The sequence below is a fragment of the Pecten maximus genome, chromosome 7 (assembly GCF_902652985.1).
Source record: "Pecten maximus chromosome 7, xPecMax1.1, whole genome shotgun sequence".
Taxonomy (NCBI): domain Eukaryota; kingdom Metazoa; phylum Mollusca; class Bivalvia; order Pectinida; family Pectinidae; genus Pecten; species Pecten maximus.
The window spans coordinates 586,249-605,120 of NC_047021.1; the positions used below are offsets into that span (position 1 = coordinate 586,249).

Sequence of the window (18,872 nt, forward strand, 5' to 3'; positions counted from 1 at the left end):
AGAGGTCACGGGTCATATTTTGCCGGAAACCGGAAGTGTGTGAAAACGTTTGGCATTTGGTGGGAAAAATGAAGAACATTTGGTGTTGATCTAACTTATTTAGCAGGTAAACATTATATATAGACGACAGAGACTAACAAAAATCACGCACTAAGTGTCTTAGGCACAGGTACAGTATATATATATCGCATCTGTACGCTTTCTGATTTCCTGACGGAACCACTGATGCCCCGTGCCCTAAGCTAGCCCACGTGCATGTAGTCACTTTCTTATTTTGTAAAGTTTGACAAATTAAACACCAGTCATTTATCCCAAGAATTTCTTCATGTTACCTGGATCATATATTCGCTGTATAGTAGTCCGAATTATTATGACAAATTATTATACAGTTATCTCTGAGTCTCTTGAAAGTGCGTGGAAAGAAAACAGACATAGCCTGTTGTAGAGCCTGGTGAACTTGGCCATTTACTATATTGTATAAATTTTGTACATTGTCATTGAAATCACAAGGGTATGTCTAGTCTTATATTGAAAAATAGCCAGAATACCTATATATTAAGACAAGGGAAGCATCCGATATTTTTTAATATAAGACTAGACATGCCCCTGTGTTGCAATTGACTGTATGAGTAATTGTTTGCATGTAGATGTTTTATGTATTGTCTCTGTATGTTACGAATGGGTCCAATGTCCATTAAATGGAATCAAAATTACAGTGAATGTGTAGACTATAACCTTTACACCTAGTGCACTAGCTTAGGTTTAGACTGACAATATAGACTACAGGTAGACTAGAAGAGGTAAACAGGTGATGTAGGACCTAAACCCCCATACAGGTAAATTAAGGTACTTGCGGCAACACCGATAATGTTATCAACATTTCACTCAAAGTTTTGTGTTGCTAAAAACGTTTAAGTTCAACTTAAACAAAACTTAGCCAGGGATAACTCTGGAAAGGGCCATGGGCCAAGGGCCAAATTTCTTCAATTTTCTATGTTTTGGCCCATAGATTTCTGAAATCTTGTCAAAATGGCCCATGATTTTTGGTCCAGGGTGAACCCTGCTTAACATATACTCTGCAGCCTCTGTATATAGGTACTCATAACACAACCTAGATATAGCCAGAGAACAGTTGGACCTTAGCCTGTGCTTGTATCAGGGTGTTAGTTATGTATACAGGTAAAACTGGATACGGCCAGAGGGAAAGGGACACCTGTCCAGGAAAATGGTGTAGCCAGGCAAATACACCTGGAGGGCAGATAGCTGAGTGTGGGGTGGGATCTATCTGATATCTGTAAAACATTAAACTTCTCACAGGAACACTTGGAACCTGTAAAAACAGTCCCAGCTGACAACAGCTGTGTAACAGTAACTGATGTGGAGGACTTCCGAAGGATCCTCCACAAAATTGACTAAATCCTGCCACCTCTCCCCGAGTAGTATTCTTCAGACCTGAAGGCAGCTCAGTATTACATAGATACAGAAGGTGGTTTTATCTACAAAAAGAATTAAAAGATGTTTTAAGCATAGAAAGCATTGTTTTTAGAATTTATGATTCTTTCATTGTTATATGGTAAAGTGTTGGTGTGTCTAGTAGTATTCCGGTCGTTTCCAGTTTGTAGTGTGATTGGAAGTTCTCAATGTATTTTTCATTTGGACCAGGTAATCTGGTAAAATAGGATTTGAAGAATATTATACAATGTATTTTGTAATAATTTTATCAGGTAAATAAGGATTTGGAGAATATTATACAATGTATTTTGTAATAATTTTATCAGGTAAAAGAGGATTTGAAGAGTATTAAACAATGTAATTAATACTAATGTAGTGATTGCTTTTAAAAAGAAAATCCAAACTTCACATTTTGATGATTTCATATGTTCACAAAATTGATCATACATTTAAAACATTACCACCAGTACAAATAAAGACAAGAAACTAACTAGGGGTCAGGTCACTGTAGCAATATACTGTGAATGGATGGGCGAATGGACCCCCTGTGAGGTAATTATCTAGTAAACATGGGTGGAGGGACAACTGGCCAGGTGTGGTGACATGGATGACTGATAAATCATTGGTACAGGTGTGATGTGTAGTTTAAGGTTCACATGGTGGTGAGAATAAGAAGGGGGGGGGGGGTTACAGGTCATACCTGATTGGCTCTACTCCACTACTAGTCTACCAATAAGTCTGCCGACGTTTCAACTAATGACAGCTGTTTTAAATTAAATTATGAAGTCAGTGAGATCCATCATAGCCTAGCTGAGACTAATTACCTTATTTATAGTAATGACTGATGATTTACCTGAAGTGGCGGAAATGAGAACATAACAAGTTGAGGTTACAGTTTAAATGTTGATGAGTAATTTTTAAATGTATACATCTGTTTAAAATTTACTTATGTACATTCAAATACCCTGCTTTGTCATGCTCAATTATGGTCTAGGAGACCTATTATTTTAACCCTGTCAGACGGAATGAAGGGTAAGATTATTTAATCCATGCATGTGACTTACTTTTGGTGTCTGTCAGGGCTCCTACATGTACTTATTTAAATCACATCTGTACCGGGGGTGACATGTACTTGTATTTAAATCACATCTGTACCGTGATACAAAATTACATATGTACAAATGTACTACAGACATTTCCTTTCCTTTTTAAAAGGAGCAAAACCAGAAATACAGATATTGGTTTTGATGTATTGATCTTTGTTTCATTAATTATAGAATTGTAATAATTACTTGTAACATCTAATTGCATTCCTTCCAATGAACCTGACATTTTGAAGAACAACACCTCTTATCTTGCAGGTCACCTGAGGTACGAAGTCAGGCTCCAGACCAGTTTTGCATCAAGTGGAAGCTATATATATGTAGGATACATCAAAGTGCCAGAGATATTCAGGAGTTACCATGACAACTGTAGAAATAGAGGAAGTAGATCCAGTCACAAACATGTCTGGTAAAATCTCCTGCCGGGATCGGCAAATCAGGACTTTAGTATCACTCATTGGGAAGGTAAATATACAGGGGTCTACTTGGTGACCGAGACTGTTGGAATGTTGATGAGAAGCCATGAATTATATGGTATTTAGCATTGCACTTCTGTCATTTACCTTTTTTTCGGTCCATAGATCTCGCCTTCCAGTTTTGACCAATACCTTTGAACCATGTAAATAGTATAGTTAACGACATGCATTTGTGATCAGAAGCATATCATTCAGTAATTTGGAAGAGTTACTTCCCTTTTCTGTTTTTTTATTCAACATTTTAATCTTGTATATACAGGCCTCCTCTCTAAGTTTTTTGTAATTAAGAGTAGACTAGTAATTATCATAGTAAGTAGTAAGTTGTAGACTAGTAATTATTATAGTAGTAAGTTGTAGACTAGTAATTATCATAGTAGTAAGTTGTAGACTAGTAATTATCACAGTAAGTAGTAAGTTGTAGACTAGTAATTATCATAGTAAGTAGTACGTTGTAGACTAGTAATTATCACAGTAAGTTGTAAGTTGTAGACTAGTCATTATCATAGTAAGTAGTACGTTGTAGACTAGTAATTATCACAGTAAGTAGTACGTTGTAGACTAGTAATTATCACAGTAAGTAGTACGTTGTAGACTAGTAATCATCACAGTAAGTTGTAAGTTGTAGACTAGTAATTATCACAGTAGTAAGTTGTAGACTAGTAATTATCACAGTAAGTAGTAAGTTGTAGACTAGTAATTATCATAGTAAGTAGTAAGTTGTAGACTAGTAATTATCACAGTAAGTAGTAAGTTGTAGACTAGTAATTATCATAGTAAGTAGTAAGTTGTAGACTAGTAATTATCACAGTAAGTAGTAAGTTGTAGACTAGTAATTATCACAGTAAGTAGTAAGTTGTAGACTAGTAATTATCATAGTAAGTAGTAAGTTGTAGACTAGTAATTATCATAGTAAGTAGTAAGTTGTAGACTAGTAATTATCATAGTAAGTAGTAAGTTGTAGACTAGTAATTATCACAGTAAGTAGTAAGTTGTAGACTAGTAATTATCATAGTAAGTAGTAAGTTGTAGACTAGTAATTATCATAGTAAGTAGTAAGTTGTAGACTAGTAATTATCATAGTAAGTAGTAAGTTGTAGACTAGTAATTATCATAGTAGTAAGTAAGTTGTAGACTAGTAATTATCATAGTAGTAAGTTGTAGACTAGTAATTATCATAGTAAGTAGTATGTTGTAGACTAGTAATTATCATAGTAGTAAGTAAGTTGTAGACTAGTAATTATCATAGTAGTAAGTTGTAGACTAGTAATTATCATAGTAAGTAGTAAGTTGTAGACTAGTAATTATCATAGTAGTACGTTGTAGACTAGTAATTATCACAGTATGTAGTAAGTTGTAGACTAGTAATTATCATAGTAGTACTTTGTAGACTAGTAATTATCACAGTATGTAGTAAGTTGTAGACTAGTAATTATCATAGTAAGTAGTAAGTTGTAGACTAGTAATTATCATAGTAGTACGTTGTAGACTAGTAATTATCACAGTATGTAGTAAGTTGTAGACTAGTAATTATCACAGTATGTAGTAAGTTGTAGACTAGTAATTATCATAGTAAGTAGTAAGTTGTAGACTAGTAATTATCATAGTAAGTAGTAAGTTGTAGACTAGTAATTATCATAGTAAGTAGTAAGTTGTAGACTAGTAATTATCATAGTAAGAAGTAAGTTGTAGACTAGTAATTATCAGAAACATGAAACTGTTCAGGGGGAAAATGGCCAACTAGCTGGCAGTCAACTTTGATTTTGAATAAATGTTATCAATGTTTCTCAGAAAGATCTTTCTTTTTCATATGTAAGTTTACAATGTAAACAAATGATTAAGAAAAAGATTTATTGTATGAGTGATGTTGTTATACCGACCACTATATTGTGTGAATGATGTTTGTATACCGACCACTATATTGTATGAGTGATGTTGTTATACCGACCACTATATTGTATGAGTGATGTTGTTATACTGACCACTATATTGTATGTGTGATGGTGTTATACCGACCACTATATTGTATGAGTGATGTTGTTATACCAACCACTATATTGTATGTGTGATGTTGTTATACCGACCACTATATGGTATGAGTGATGTTGTTATACCGACCACTATATTGTATGAGTGATGTTGTTATACCCACCACTATATTGTATGTGTGATGTTGTTATACCGACCACTATATTGTATGAATGATGTTGTTATACTGACCACTATATTGTATGAGTGATGTTGTTATATCGACCACTATATTGTATGAGTGAGTGATGTTATACCGATCACTATATTGTATGTGTGATGTTGTTATACCGACCACTATATTGTATGAGAGATGTTGTTATACCGACCACTATATTGTATGTGCGATGTTGTTATACCGACCACTATATTGTATGAGTGATGTTGTTATACCTACCACTATATTGTATGTGTAATGTTGTTATACCGACCACTATATTGTATGAGTGTTGTTGTTATACCGACCACTATATTGTATGAGTGATGTTGTTATACCGACCACTATATTGTATGAGTGTTGTTGTTATACCGACCACTATATTGTATGTGTAATGTTGTTATACCGACCACTATATTGTATGAGTGATGTTGTTATACTGACCACTATATTGTATGAGTGATGTTGTTATACCGACCACTATATTGTATGAGTGTTGTTGTTATACCGACCACTATATTGTATGTGTGATGTTGTTATACCGACCACTATATTGTATGTGTGAGTGATGTTGTTATACCGACCACTATATTGTATGTGTGAGTGATGTTGTTATACCGACCACTATATTGTATGTGTGATGTTGTTATACTGACCACTATATTGTATGTGTGAGTGATGTTGTTATACCGACCACTATATTGTATGTGTGATGTTGTTATACCGACCACTATATTGTATGTGTGATGTTGTTATACTGACCACTATATTGTATGTGTGAGTGATGTTGTTATACCGACCACTATATTGTATGTGTGATGTTGTTATACTGACCACTATATTGTATGTGTGATGTTGTTATACCGACCACTATATTGTATGTGTGAGTGATGTTGTTATACCGACCACTATATTGTATGTGTGAGTGATGTTGTTATACCGACCACTATATTGTATGTGTGATGTTGTTATACCGACCACTATATTGTATAAGTGAGTGATGTTGTTATACCGACCACTATATTGTATGAGTGATGTTGTTATACCGACCACTATATTGTATGAGTGATGTTATACCAACCACTATATTGTATGTGTGATGTTGTTATACTGACCACTATATTGTATGAGTGATGTTGTTATACCGACCACTATATTGTATGTGTCATGTTGTTATACCGACCACTATATTGTATGAGTGATGTTGTTATACCGACCACTATATTGTATGTGTGATGTTGTTATACCGACCACTATATTGTATGAGTGTTGTTATACCAACCACTATATTGTATGTGTGATGTTGTTATACTGACCACTATATTGTATGAGTGATGTTATACCAACCACTATATTGTATGTGTGATGTTGTTATACTGACCACTATATTGTATGAGTGATGTTGTTATACTGACCACTATATTGTATGTGTGATGTTGTTATACCGACCACTATAATGTATGAGTGATGTTGTTATACCGACCACTATATTGTATGTGTGATGTTGTTATACCGACCACTATATTGTATGTGTCATGTTGTTATACCGACCACTATATTGTATGAGTGATGTTGTTATACCGACCACTATATTGTATGTGTGAGTGATGTTGTTATATCGACCACTATATTGTATGAGTGATGTTGTTATACCGACCACTATATTGTATGTGTGATGTTGTTATACCGACCACTATATTGTATGTGTGATGTTGTTATACCGACCACTATATTGTATGAGTGATGTTGTTATACCTACCACTATATTGTATGAGTGATGTTGTTATACCAACCACTATATTGTATGTGTGATGTTGTTATACTGACCACTATATTGTATGAGTGATGTTATACCGACCACTATATTGTATGAGTGATGTTGTTATACTGACCACTATATTGTATGAGTGATGTTGTTATACCGACCACTATATTGTATGTGTGATGTTGTTATACCGACCACTATATTGTATGTGTCATGTTGTTATACCGACCACTATATTGTATGAGTGATGTTGTTATACCGACCACTATATTGTATGTGTGAGTGATGTTGTTATATCGACCACTATATTGTATGAGTGATGTTGTTATACCGACCACTATATTGTATGTGTGATGTTGTTATACTGACCACTATATTGTATGTGTGATGTTGTTATACTGACCACTATATTGTATGAGTGATGTTATACCAACCACTATATTGTATGTGTGATGTTGTTATACTGACCACTATATTGTATGAGTGATGTTGTTATACTGACCACTATATTGTATGAGTGATGTTGTTATACCGACCACTATATTGTATGTGTGATGTTGTTATACCGACCACTATATTGTATGAGTGATGTTGTTATACCGACCACTATGTTGTATGTGTGATGTTTTTATACCGACCACTATATTGTATGAGTGATGTTGTTATACCGACCACTATATTGTATGAGTGATGTTGTTATACCGACCACTATATTGTATGAGTGTTGTTATACCGACCACTATATTGTATGAGTGATGTTGTTATACCGACCACTATATTGTATGTGTGATGTTTTTATACCGACCACTATATTGTATGAGTGATGTTGTTATACCGACCACTATATTGTATGAGTGTTGTTATACCGACCACTATATTGTATGAGTGATGTTGTTATACCGACCACTATATTGTATGTGTGATGTTTTTATACCGACCACTATATTGTATGAGTGATGTCGTTATACCGACCACTATATTGTATGTGTGATGTTATACCGACCATATATTGTATGAGTGAATGATGTTGTAAATACCGATCACTATATTGTATGAGTGATGTTGTTATACCGACCACTATATTGTATGAGTGATGTTGTTATACCGATCACTATATTGTATGACTTGGGAGAAGTAGTTCAACTGATATTCCTGTTTATTTTCAGCGAGAGCAGGTGGCGCCCCCTGCTCTGTTTATATATGGACACACAGGTACAGGGAAGTCACTTGTCATTAACTCCCTGGTCCAGACACTAGAGGTAGGCCTTAACTTATTGTGTAACATATTGATGTATAGCGATCGTTACCCCAGGTAACTATTTATCTTTAAATCATTGTGATAGAAACTCGATATTGTGTGTAGCTATCGTTACCCCAGGTAACTATTTATCTTTAAATCATTGTGATAGGAACTTGTGTGACATATTGTCAGCTATATATAGTTATATATTACTATGTACTATATATATAGTTATATATTACTATGTACTATATATATAGTTATATATTACTATGTACTATATATATCGTTATATATTACTATGTACTATATATTGTTGTATAGATATAGTTACCCCAGGTTACCTTCATGTTTTATATTCACAGTTACCTCATGTCACTGTCAACTGTGTGGAGTGTTACAATCAACGATTTATGTACGAGAAGATCCTTAACAAGCTACAGGGTTTACGGTCATACATGGCTGACCCGGATTCTTACCTCAAGTGTGATAACATGAACGACTTTATACGGATGTTCAGACAAGTGTGTGAAGATCAGGGTCTGAACAAACAGACAGTATATATTGTGAGTAAGATTTATAAGGTCACCTGAAACGAAGTCTTAAGTGAACGATTCTAACCACCTTTTGTCCGTCGTTGACCGTCGTGCGTTTTGTGTTCGTAAACAATTTACATTTTCGACTTCTTCTCAAAAACCTCTGAACCAAATTCAATAAAATTTGGTAGGAAGCTTCCATGGCCAATGGTCAACCAAATTGTGAATTATATAAGGTCCTGACACCCCCCCACCCCCCCCCCCCCCCCCCCCCCCCCTTCCCCTCCAGGTCCTTAGGGTCGGGGCCAAAAAATAGATTTCAAAATCTTCTCAACTCCCAGATATGATAGAATCAAATACTCTTCACAGTTAGAAAGGTCTTAAGGTCCTTTTTCCAAACTTGTGAACTTCCTGACCATGGGGTCTCATACGTTTCCCCCTTGGAAATCACATTTTTGAGCATTGTTTGTTCCAATTGCCATTGGAAATAAAGCAAACTTGGTCAGAATTATCAGTATGGGATGCCTGTTGTAAACTACATGTATATTGGCACTGACTGAACGCCAGGGACTAATGGGCGGTAACAAATAAGGGTCAAATCAACTGAAATTTCAAGAAACTTCTTCTCAAGACCGAAATAAAGTAGAATCAAATATTCTTTGTAGATAGGATCTTCAGGTGCTTTACCAAAATTGTAAATTTCATCACCCTGGGGTCTCGTGTTTGCCCCTGGGGAGGAGGTTAATTTGACTAAGGTTTATATAGGGAAATCACAATTTTGACTATCATTTATTTGATTGCAATTTAAGTTAGTTAACATTATCAGCATGGGATGACAGCTTGATGGTATGCACATGTTGGCCCTGACTGACCCCATGGACTGATGGGCAGGTCAATTAAATTAACTTAAATATTTCAAAACTCAGGTGATCGTTAAGGCCCATGAGCCTCTTGTTTTACCAGGACTCCACATTCATACTTGTCCAACTTGTTTGTACCAGTATAAATTTTTTAGGACAAGTACATTTTACCGTTCACTTGTAGACTGGACAGGACAAGTAAGTTTTAGCTAAAAGATGCATTTTGAAATGAAAAATAGATTTAAAAAATGCATTCTTCAAATTCTTACTCTACTTGCCTTGAGATGGTGTTGACCAAATGTTGTTATTTATTTGGGGTCGTTCCATTGAGCTTGAAATAGCAAATAAAATGTTGTTGTCAAAACATATAAAGGAGGAGAAAGGAGCCAACGTCAGCTGGAAATCAGTGGGTTTTCTCAGTGTGGTACTTCGCGTTGAGTCTGGATACCCTATAGGTATGCTGGGCAGTTAGAGTAAATAATTAAATATAAGAAGGGAGTAATAACTGCAACATACTCAAGCGTTACCGATAAGTTGGAACTTTATTGTCTACTAGTTTCGACCCTATCGCAGGGTCTTCATTAGGACAATTTTTTACAGGTAAAATCCCCCCTGAAGTACTCTTCAGGAGGATAACATTCAATTGTCAATTATGACGTAATAGTTATAATAACAATGTATTCAAGGGCAAGTAATTGCATTGTTGATTATGATTAACCATCTGTTGTGAAAAAAATTACTAAAATTACTAAAAGATTATTAAATTTAAATTTAACAGTGTTCATTGTCTTTTGAAACAGCAGCTATGGTCATCATTTTGTAACATGATTGTACAAGTTTTGTTGAATAACGACTGCACAAATTCTTCTTGTGGGATTCCACTGAAAAACTACCTGTAATGATCCTGACAAAGTGTTATTATTTTTTTGGTGTGCCAGAAATCAAGGATTGCCATGGTGACCATTTTTTTGAAGAATGCACTTTAAACATATTCTTAGATGACTGTTAAGGCCTATGGGGCCTCTTGTTAATTGTATAACTGGTTCTTTATAGACAGATGACTGTTAAGGCCTATGGGGCCTCTTGTTAATTGTGTTACTGGTTCTTTATAGTCAGATGACTGTTGAGGCCTATGAGGCCTCTTGTTAATTGTGTTACTGGTTCTTTGTAGTCAGATGACTGTTGAGGCCTATGGGGGCCCCTTGTTATTTGTATAACTCGTTCTTTATAGACAGATGACTGTTAAGGCCTATGGGGCCTCTTGTTAATTGTATAACTGGTTCTTTATAGACAGATGACTGTTAAGGCCTATGGGGCCTCTTGTTAATTGTGTTACTGGTTCTTTATAGTCAAATGACTGTTGAGGCCTATGGGGCCTCTTGTTAATTGTGTTACTGGTTCTTTGTAGTCAGATGACTGTTGAGGCCTATGGGGGCCCCTTGTTATTTGTATAACTCGTTCTTTATAGTCAGATGACTGTTAAGGCCTATGGGGCCTCTTGTTTATTGTATTACTGGTTCTTTAAAGTCAGATGACTTAAGGCCTATGGGGCCTCTTGTTAATTGTGTTACTGGTTCTTTGTAGTCAGATGACTGTTGAGGCCTATGGGGGCCTCTTGTTATTTGTATAACTCGTTCTTTATAGTCAGATGACTGTTAAGGCCTATGGGGCCTCTTGTTTATTGTATTACTGGTTCTCCAAAGTCAGATGACTTAAGGCCTATGGGGCCTCTTGTTAATTGTGTTACTGGTTCTTTGTAGTCAGGTGACTGTTGAGGCCTATGGGGGCCTCTTGTTATTTGTATAACTCGTTCTTTATAGTCAGATGACTTAAGGCCTATAGGGCCTGTTCATTTTATTAGCTGATTACTTCTGTTTGTGAACTAGTTAAAACATTAGATACTATATGTTAAAAGTTATTGTTTTATTCATTTCAGGTGCTTGACAAAGCAGAGTGTCTCCGAGATAAGGAGGTCAATATTCTCCCAACCTTCCTCAGACTACAGGAGCTGGTATGATATCATTGTTGTATAAATTGGTATAATGTAGGAGTTTACATTCTCCCAACCTTCCTCAGACGACATTCTCCCAACCTTCCTCAGACTACATTCTCACAACCTTCCTCAGACTACATTCTCCCAACCTTCCTCAGACAACATTCTCCCAACCTTCCTCAGACAACACTCTCCCAACCTTCCTCAGACAACATTCTCCCAACCTTCCTCAGAGTACATTCTCCCAACCTTCCTCAGACAACATTCTCCCAACCTTCCTCAGACAACATTCTCCCAACCTTCATCAGACTACATTCTCCCAACCTTCCTCAGACTACATTCTCCCAACCTTCCTGAGACTACATTCTCCCAACCTTCCTCAGACTACATTCTCCCAACCTTCATCAGACTACATTCTCCCAACCTTCCTCAGACTACATTCTCCCAACCTTCCTCAGACAACATTCTCCCAACCTTCCTCGTACAACATTCTCCCAACCTTCCTCAGACTACATTCTCCCAACCTTCCTCAGACAACATTCTCCCAACCTTCCTCAGACTACGTTCTCCCAACCTTCCTCAGACTACATTCTCCCAACCTTCCTCAGACTACATTCTCCCAACCTTCCTCAGACAACATTCTCCCGACCTTCCTCAGACTACATTCTCCCAACCTTCCTCAGACAACATTCTCCCGACCTTCCTCAGACAACATTCTCCCAACCTTCCTCAGACTACGTTCTCCCAACCTTCCTCAGACTACATTCTCCCAACCTTCCTCAGACTACATTCTCCCAACCTTCCTCAGACAACATTCTCCCAACCTTCCTCAGACTACATTCTCCCAACCTTCCTCAGACAACATTCTCCCAACCTTCCTCAGACAACATTCTCCCGACCTTCCTCAGACAACATTCTCCCAACCTTCCTCAGACAACATTCTCCCAACCTTCCTCATACTACATTCTCCCAACCTTCCTCAGACTACATTCTCCCAACCTTCCTCAGACAACATTAGCTGGTATATCATTGTTGTATAAATTGGTATAATGTATACGTAGGAGTTCACATCTTTCAATCTTCCTCGGACTACATTCTCCCAACCTTCTGACAATGATCCAAGGGAGATAACTTTACATATTACAAGATCAATTTGACAGTAGATTGAGAAGTATGATATGATACTTGCCATTAGGATCATTTTTACGTAATTTTCTTCATACATTTGCATTACTATGGTAATTGTGTATTCTGACCATGTAATAAACAATGGTAATGTAATTATCCAGTTGACAAGTTTCTTTTTGTTTTCCTTTACAGACCCATCAAAATGTATGTGTGATATTAATGACCGAAATTGTATGGGAGAAGTTCCGCACTGGCACAGGTTACTGTGAACCCTACATAGTCAACTTCCCTGACTACACAAAAGGTGAGGGGTCATACATACACAATAAAGGGTCACTGTGAACCCTACATAGTCAACTTCCCTGACTACACAAAAGGTTAGAGGTCATACCTACACAATAAAGGGTCACTGTGAACCCTACATAGTCAACTTCCCTGACTATACAAAAGGTGAGGGGTCATACATACACAATAAAGGGTTACTGTGAACCCTACATAGTCAACTTCCCTGACTACACAAAAGGTGAGAGGTCATACATACACAATAAAGGGTCACTGTGAACCCTACATAGTCAACTTCCCTGACTATACAAAAGGTTAGAGGTCATACATACACAATAAAGGGTTACTGTGAACCCTACATAGTAAACTTCCTGACTATACAAAAGGTTAGAGGTCATACCTACACAATAAAGGGTTACTGTGAACCCTACATAGTCAACATCCCTGACTATACAAAAGGTTAGAGGTCATACCTACACAATAAAGGGTCACTGTAAACCCTACATAGTCAACTTCCCTGACTACACAAAAGGTTAGAGGTCATACCTATACAATAAAGGGTCACTGTGAACCCTACATAGTCAACTTCCCTGACTACACAAAAGGTGAGAGGTCATACCTACACAATAAAGGGTAACTGTGAACCCTACATAGTCAACATCCCTGACTACACAAAAGGTTAGAGGTCATACCTACACAATAAAGGGTAACTGTGAACCCTACATAGTCAACATCCCTGACTACACAAAAGGTTAGAGGTCATACCTACACAATAAAGGGTCACTGTTAACCCCACATAGTCAACTTCCCTGACTACACAAAAGGTTAGAGGTCATACCTACACAATAAAGGGTTGCTGTTAACCCTACATAGTCAACATCCCTGACTATACAAAAGGTTAGAGGTCATACATAAACAATAAAGGGTTGCTGTGAACCCTACATAGTCAACTTTCCTGACTACACAAAAGGTTAGAGGTCATACCTACACAATAAAGGGGTTACTGTGAACCCTACATAGTCAACTTCTCTGACTACACAAAAGGTGAGGGGTCATACATACACAATAAAGGGTCACTGTGAACCCTACATAGTCAACTTCCCTGACTACACAAAAGGTTAGAGGTCATACCTACACAATAAAGGGTCACTGTGAACCCTACATAGTCAACATCCCTGACTACACAAAAGGTTAGAGGTCATACATAAACAATAAAGGGTTACTGTGAACCCTACATAGTCAACTTCTCTGACTACACAAAAGGTGAGGGGTCATACCTACACAATAAAGGGTCACTGTGAACCCTACATAGTCAACATCCCTGACTACACAAAAGGTTAGAGGTCATACATAAACAATAAAGGGTTACTGTGAACCCTACATAGTCAACTTTCCTGACTACACAAAAGGTTAGAGGTCATACATACACAATAAAGGGTTACTGTGAACCCTACATAGTCAACATCCCTGACTATACAAAAGGTTAGAGGTCATACATAAACAATAAAGGGTTACTGTGAACCCTACATAGCCAACTTCCCTGACTATACAAAAGGTTAGAGGTCATACCTACACAATAAAGGGTCACTGTGAACCCCACATAGCCAACTTCCCTGACTATACAAAAGGTTAGAGGTCATACCTACACAATAAAGGGTTAATGTGAACCCTACATAGTCAACTTCCCTGGATACACAAAAGGTTAGAGGTCATAGGAAGGTGTCTCTGTTTGTCTATTAACTGTAGTATTATTTTGTTGAATGTATTAATTCAATGGCAATGTGTTCACACTTCATTGGTTTTCGTGCTTCAGATGAAGTCCTGACAATTCTGACAGAGGACCGACCTGATGGCAGCGAGGCGGACTTCTATTCAATGTACCTGAATCTTCTCCTGAGTGTGTTCCACATGGTGTGTAGGGACCTTAGGGAAATCAGATATCTGGTTTGTATTTCCAGTGTGCATGACAGTGTTTGTTTATAACTCACCCGCCCGAAGGGTAATTTATTTATAGCTCACCTGACCGAAGGGTAATTTATTTATAGCTCACCTGCCCAAAGAGTAATTTATTTATAGCTCACCTGCCCGAAGGGTAAGTGGTTTATAGCTCACCTGCCCGAAGGGTAATTTATTTATAGCTCACCTGCCCGAAGGGTAAGTGGTTTATAGCTCACCTGACCGAAGGGTAATTTATTTATAGCTCCCCTGACCGAAGGGTAAGTGGTTTATAACTCACCTGCCCGAAGGGTAATTGGTTTATAGCTCACCTGACCGAAGGGTAATTGGTTTATGACTCACCTGTCTGAAGGGTAAGTGGTTTATAGGTCACCTGACCGAAGGGTAAGTGGTTTATAGGTCACCTGACCGAAGGGTAAGTGGTTTATAGCTCACCTGACCGAAGGGTAAGTGGTTTATAGGTCACCTGACTGAAGGGTAAGTGGTTTATAGGTCACCTGACCAAAGGGTAAGTGGTTTATAGGTCACCTGACCGAAGGGTAAGTGGTTTATAGCTCACCTGACCGAAGGGTAAGTGGTTTATAGCTCACCTGACCGAAGGGTTACTGGTTTATAGGTCACCTGACCGAAGGGTAAGTGGTTTATAGCTCACCTGACTGAAGGGTAAGTGGTTTATAGGTCACCTGACCGAAGGGTAAGTGGTTTATAACTCACCTGACCGAAGGGTAAGTGGTTTATGACTCACCTGACCAAAGGGTAACTGGTTTATAGGTCACCTGACCGAAGGGTAAGTGGTTTATAACTCACCTGCCCGAAGAGTAAGTGGTTTATAACTCACCTGACCGAAGGGTAACTGGTTTTTAGCTCACCTGACTGAAGGGTAAGTGGTTTATAGGTCACCTGACCGAAGGGAAAGTGGTTTATAACTCACCTGACCGAAGGGTAAGTGGTTTATGATTCACCTGACCAAAGGGTAACTGGTTTATAAGTCACCTGACCGAAGGGTAAGTGGTTTATGACTCACCTGCCCGAAGAGTAAGTGGTTTATAACTCACCTGACCGAAGGGTAACTGGTTTTTAGCTCACCTGACCGAAGGGTAAGTGGTTTATAACTCACCTGCCCGAAGAGTAAGTGGTTTATAACTCACCTGACCGAAGGGTAACTGGTTTTTAGCTCACCTGCCCGAAGGGTAAGTGGTTTATAGCTCACCTGACCGAAGGGTAATTTATTTATAGCGCACCTGACCGAAGGGTAAGTGGTTTATAACTCACCTGCCCGAAGGGTAATTGGTTTATAGCTCACCTGACCGAAGGGTAATTGGTTTATGACTCACCTGTCTGAAGGGTAAGTGGTTTATAGGTCACCTGACTGAAGGGTAAGTGGTTTATAGGTCACCTGACCGAAGGGTAAGTGGTTTATAGGTCACCTGACTGAAGGGTAAGTGGTTTATAGGTCACCTGACCAAAGGGTAAGTGGTTTATAGGTCACCTGACTGAAGGGTAAGTGGTTTATAGGTCACCTGACCAAAGGGTAAGTGGTTTATAGGTCACCTGACCGAAGGGTAAGTGGTTTATAGGTCACCTGACCGAAGGGTAAGTGGTTTATAGCTCACCTGACCGAAGGGTAACTGGTTTATAGGTCACCTGACCGAAGGGTAAGTGGTTTATAACTCACCTGACCGAAGGGTAACTGGTTTTTAGCTCACCTGACCGAAGGGTAAGTGGTTTATAGCTCACCTGACCGAAAGGTAACTGGTTTTTAGCTCACCTGACCGAAGGGAAAGTGGTTTATGACTCACCTGACTGAAGGGTAAGTGGTTTATAGCTCACCTGACTGAAGGGTAAGTGGTTTATAGGTCACCTGACTGAAGGTTAACTGGTTTTTAGCTCACCTGACCGAAGGGTAAGTGGTTTATAGCTCACCTGACCGAAGGTTAAGTGGTTTATAACTCACCTGACCGAAGGGTAAGTGGTTTATGACTCACCTGACCAAAGGGTAACTGGTTTATAGGTCACCTGACCGAAGGGTAAGTGGTTTATAACTCACCTGCCCGAAGAGTAAGTGGTTTATAACTCACCTGACCGAAGGGTAACTGGTTTATAGGTCACCTGACTGAAGGGTAAGTGGTTTATAGCTCACCTGACTGAAGGGTAAGTGGTTTATAGGTCACCTGACTGAAGGTTAACTGGTTTTTAGCTCACCTGACCGAAGGGTAAGTGGTTTATAGCTCACCTAACCGAAGGGTAAGTGGTTTATAGGTCACCTGACTGAAGGGTAAGTGGTTTATAGGTTACCTGACCAAAGGGTAAGTGGTTTATAACTCACCTGACCGAAGGGTAAGTGGTTTATGACTCACCTGTCTGAAGGGTAACTGGTATATAGCTCACCTGACCGAAGGTTAACTGGTTTTTAGCTCACCTGACTGAAGGGTAAGTGGTTTATAGGTCACCTGACCAAAGGGTAATTGGTTTATGACTCACCTGCCCGAAGGGTAATTGGTTTATAGCTCACCTGACCGAAGGGTAATTGGTTTATGACTCACCTGTCTGAAGGGTAAGTGGTTTATAGGTCACCTGACCGAAGGGTAAGTGGTTTATAGGTCACCTGACCGAAGGGTAAGTGGTTTATAGGTCACCTGACTGAAGGGTAAGTGGTTTATAGGTCACCTGACCAAAGGGTAAGTGGTTTATAGGTCACCTGACTGAAGGGTAAGTGGTTTATAGGTCACCTGACCAAAGGGTAAGTGGTTTATAGGTCACCTGACCGAAGGGTAAGTGGTTTATAGGTCACCTGACCGAAGGGTAAGTGGTTTATAGCTCACCTGACCGAAGGGTAACTGGTTTATAGGTCACCTGACCGAAGGGTAAGTGGTTTATAACTCACCTGACCGAAGGGTAACTGGTTTTTAGCTCACCTGACCGAAGGGTAAGTGGTTTATAGCTCACCTGACCGAAGGGTAACTGGTTTATAGGTCACCTGACCGAAGGGAAAGTGGTTTATGACTCACCTGACTGAAGGGTAAGTGGTTTATAGCTCACCTGACTGAAGGGTAAGTGGTTTATAGGTCACCTGACTGAAGGTTAACTGGTTTTTAGCTCACCTGACCGAAGGGTAAGTGGTTTATAGCTCACCTGACCGAAGGTTAAGTGGTTTATAACTCACCTGACCGAAGGGTAAGTGGTTTATGACTCACCTGACCAAAGGGTAACTGGTTTATAGGTCACCTGACCGAAGGGTAAGTGGTTTATAACTCACCTGCCCGAAGAGTAAGTGGTTTATAACTCACCTGACCGAAGGGTAACTGGTTTATAGGTCACCTGACTGAAGGGTAAGTGGTTTATAGCTCACCTGACTGAAGGGTAAGTGGTTTATAGGTCACCTGACCAAAGGGTAACTGGTTTATAGGTCACCTGACCGAAGGGTAAGTGGTTTATAACTCACCTGCCCGAAGAGTAAGTGGTTTATAACTCACCTGACCGAAGGGTAACTGGTTTATAGGTCACCTGACTGAAGGGTAAGTGGTTTATAGCTCACCTGACTGAAGGGTAAGTGGTTTATAGGTCACCTGACTGAAGGTTAACTGGTTTTTAGCTCACCTGACCGAAGGGTAAGTGGTTTATAGCTCACCTAACGGAAGGGTAAGTGGTTTATAGGTCACCTGACTGAAGGGTAAGTGGTTTATAGGTTACCTGACCAAAGGGTAAGTGGTTTATAACTCACCTGACCGAAGGGTAAGTGGTTTATGACTCACCTGTCTGAAGGGTAACTGGTATATAGCTCACCTGACCGAAGGTTAACTGGTTTTTAGCTCACCTGACTGAAGGGTAAGTGGTTTATAGGTCACCTGACCAAAGGGTAATTGGTTTATGACTCACCTGTCTGAAGGGTAAGTGGTTTA

The 18,872-nt window shown here is 38.7% G+C and overlaps 1 protein-coding gene across 1 annotated transcript in view; it reads left to right on the forward strand.

The window, feature by feature from the left end:
- Positions 1 to 11: 11 nt before the first annotated feature.
- The window catches only part of LOC117331273 (origin recognition complex subunit 5-like), a 52,148-nt gene continuing 33,287 nt past the window's right edge, over positions 12 to 18,872 (forward strand). The window contains exons 1-7 of the mRNA XM_033889879.1: positions 12 to 106; positions 2,814 to 3,020; positions 8,145 to 8,237; positions 8,584 to 8,784; positions 11,551 to 11,625; positions 12,928 to 13,039; positions 14,831 to 14,961. Coding sequence (XP_033745770.1) covers positions 2,916 to 3,020; positions 8,145 to 8,237; positions 8,584 to 8,784; positions 11,551 to 11,625; positions 12,928 to 13,039; positions 14,831 to 14,961 — 717 coding nt within the window. The 5' untranslated portion in view covers positions 12 to 106; positions 2,814 to 2,915. The remainder of the gene's footprint in view (positions 107 to 2,813; positions 3,021 to 8,144; positions 8,238 to 8,583; positions 8,785 to 11,550; positions 11,626 to 12,927; positions 13,040 to 14,830; positions 14,962 to 18,872) is intronic.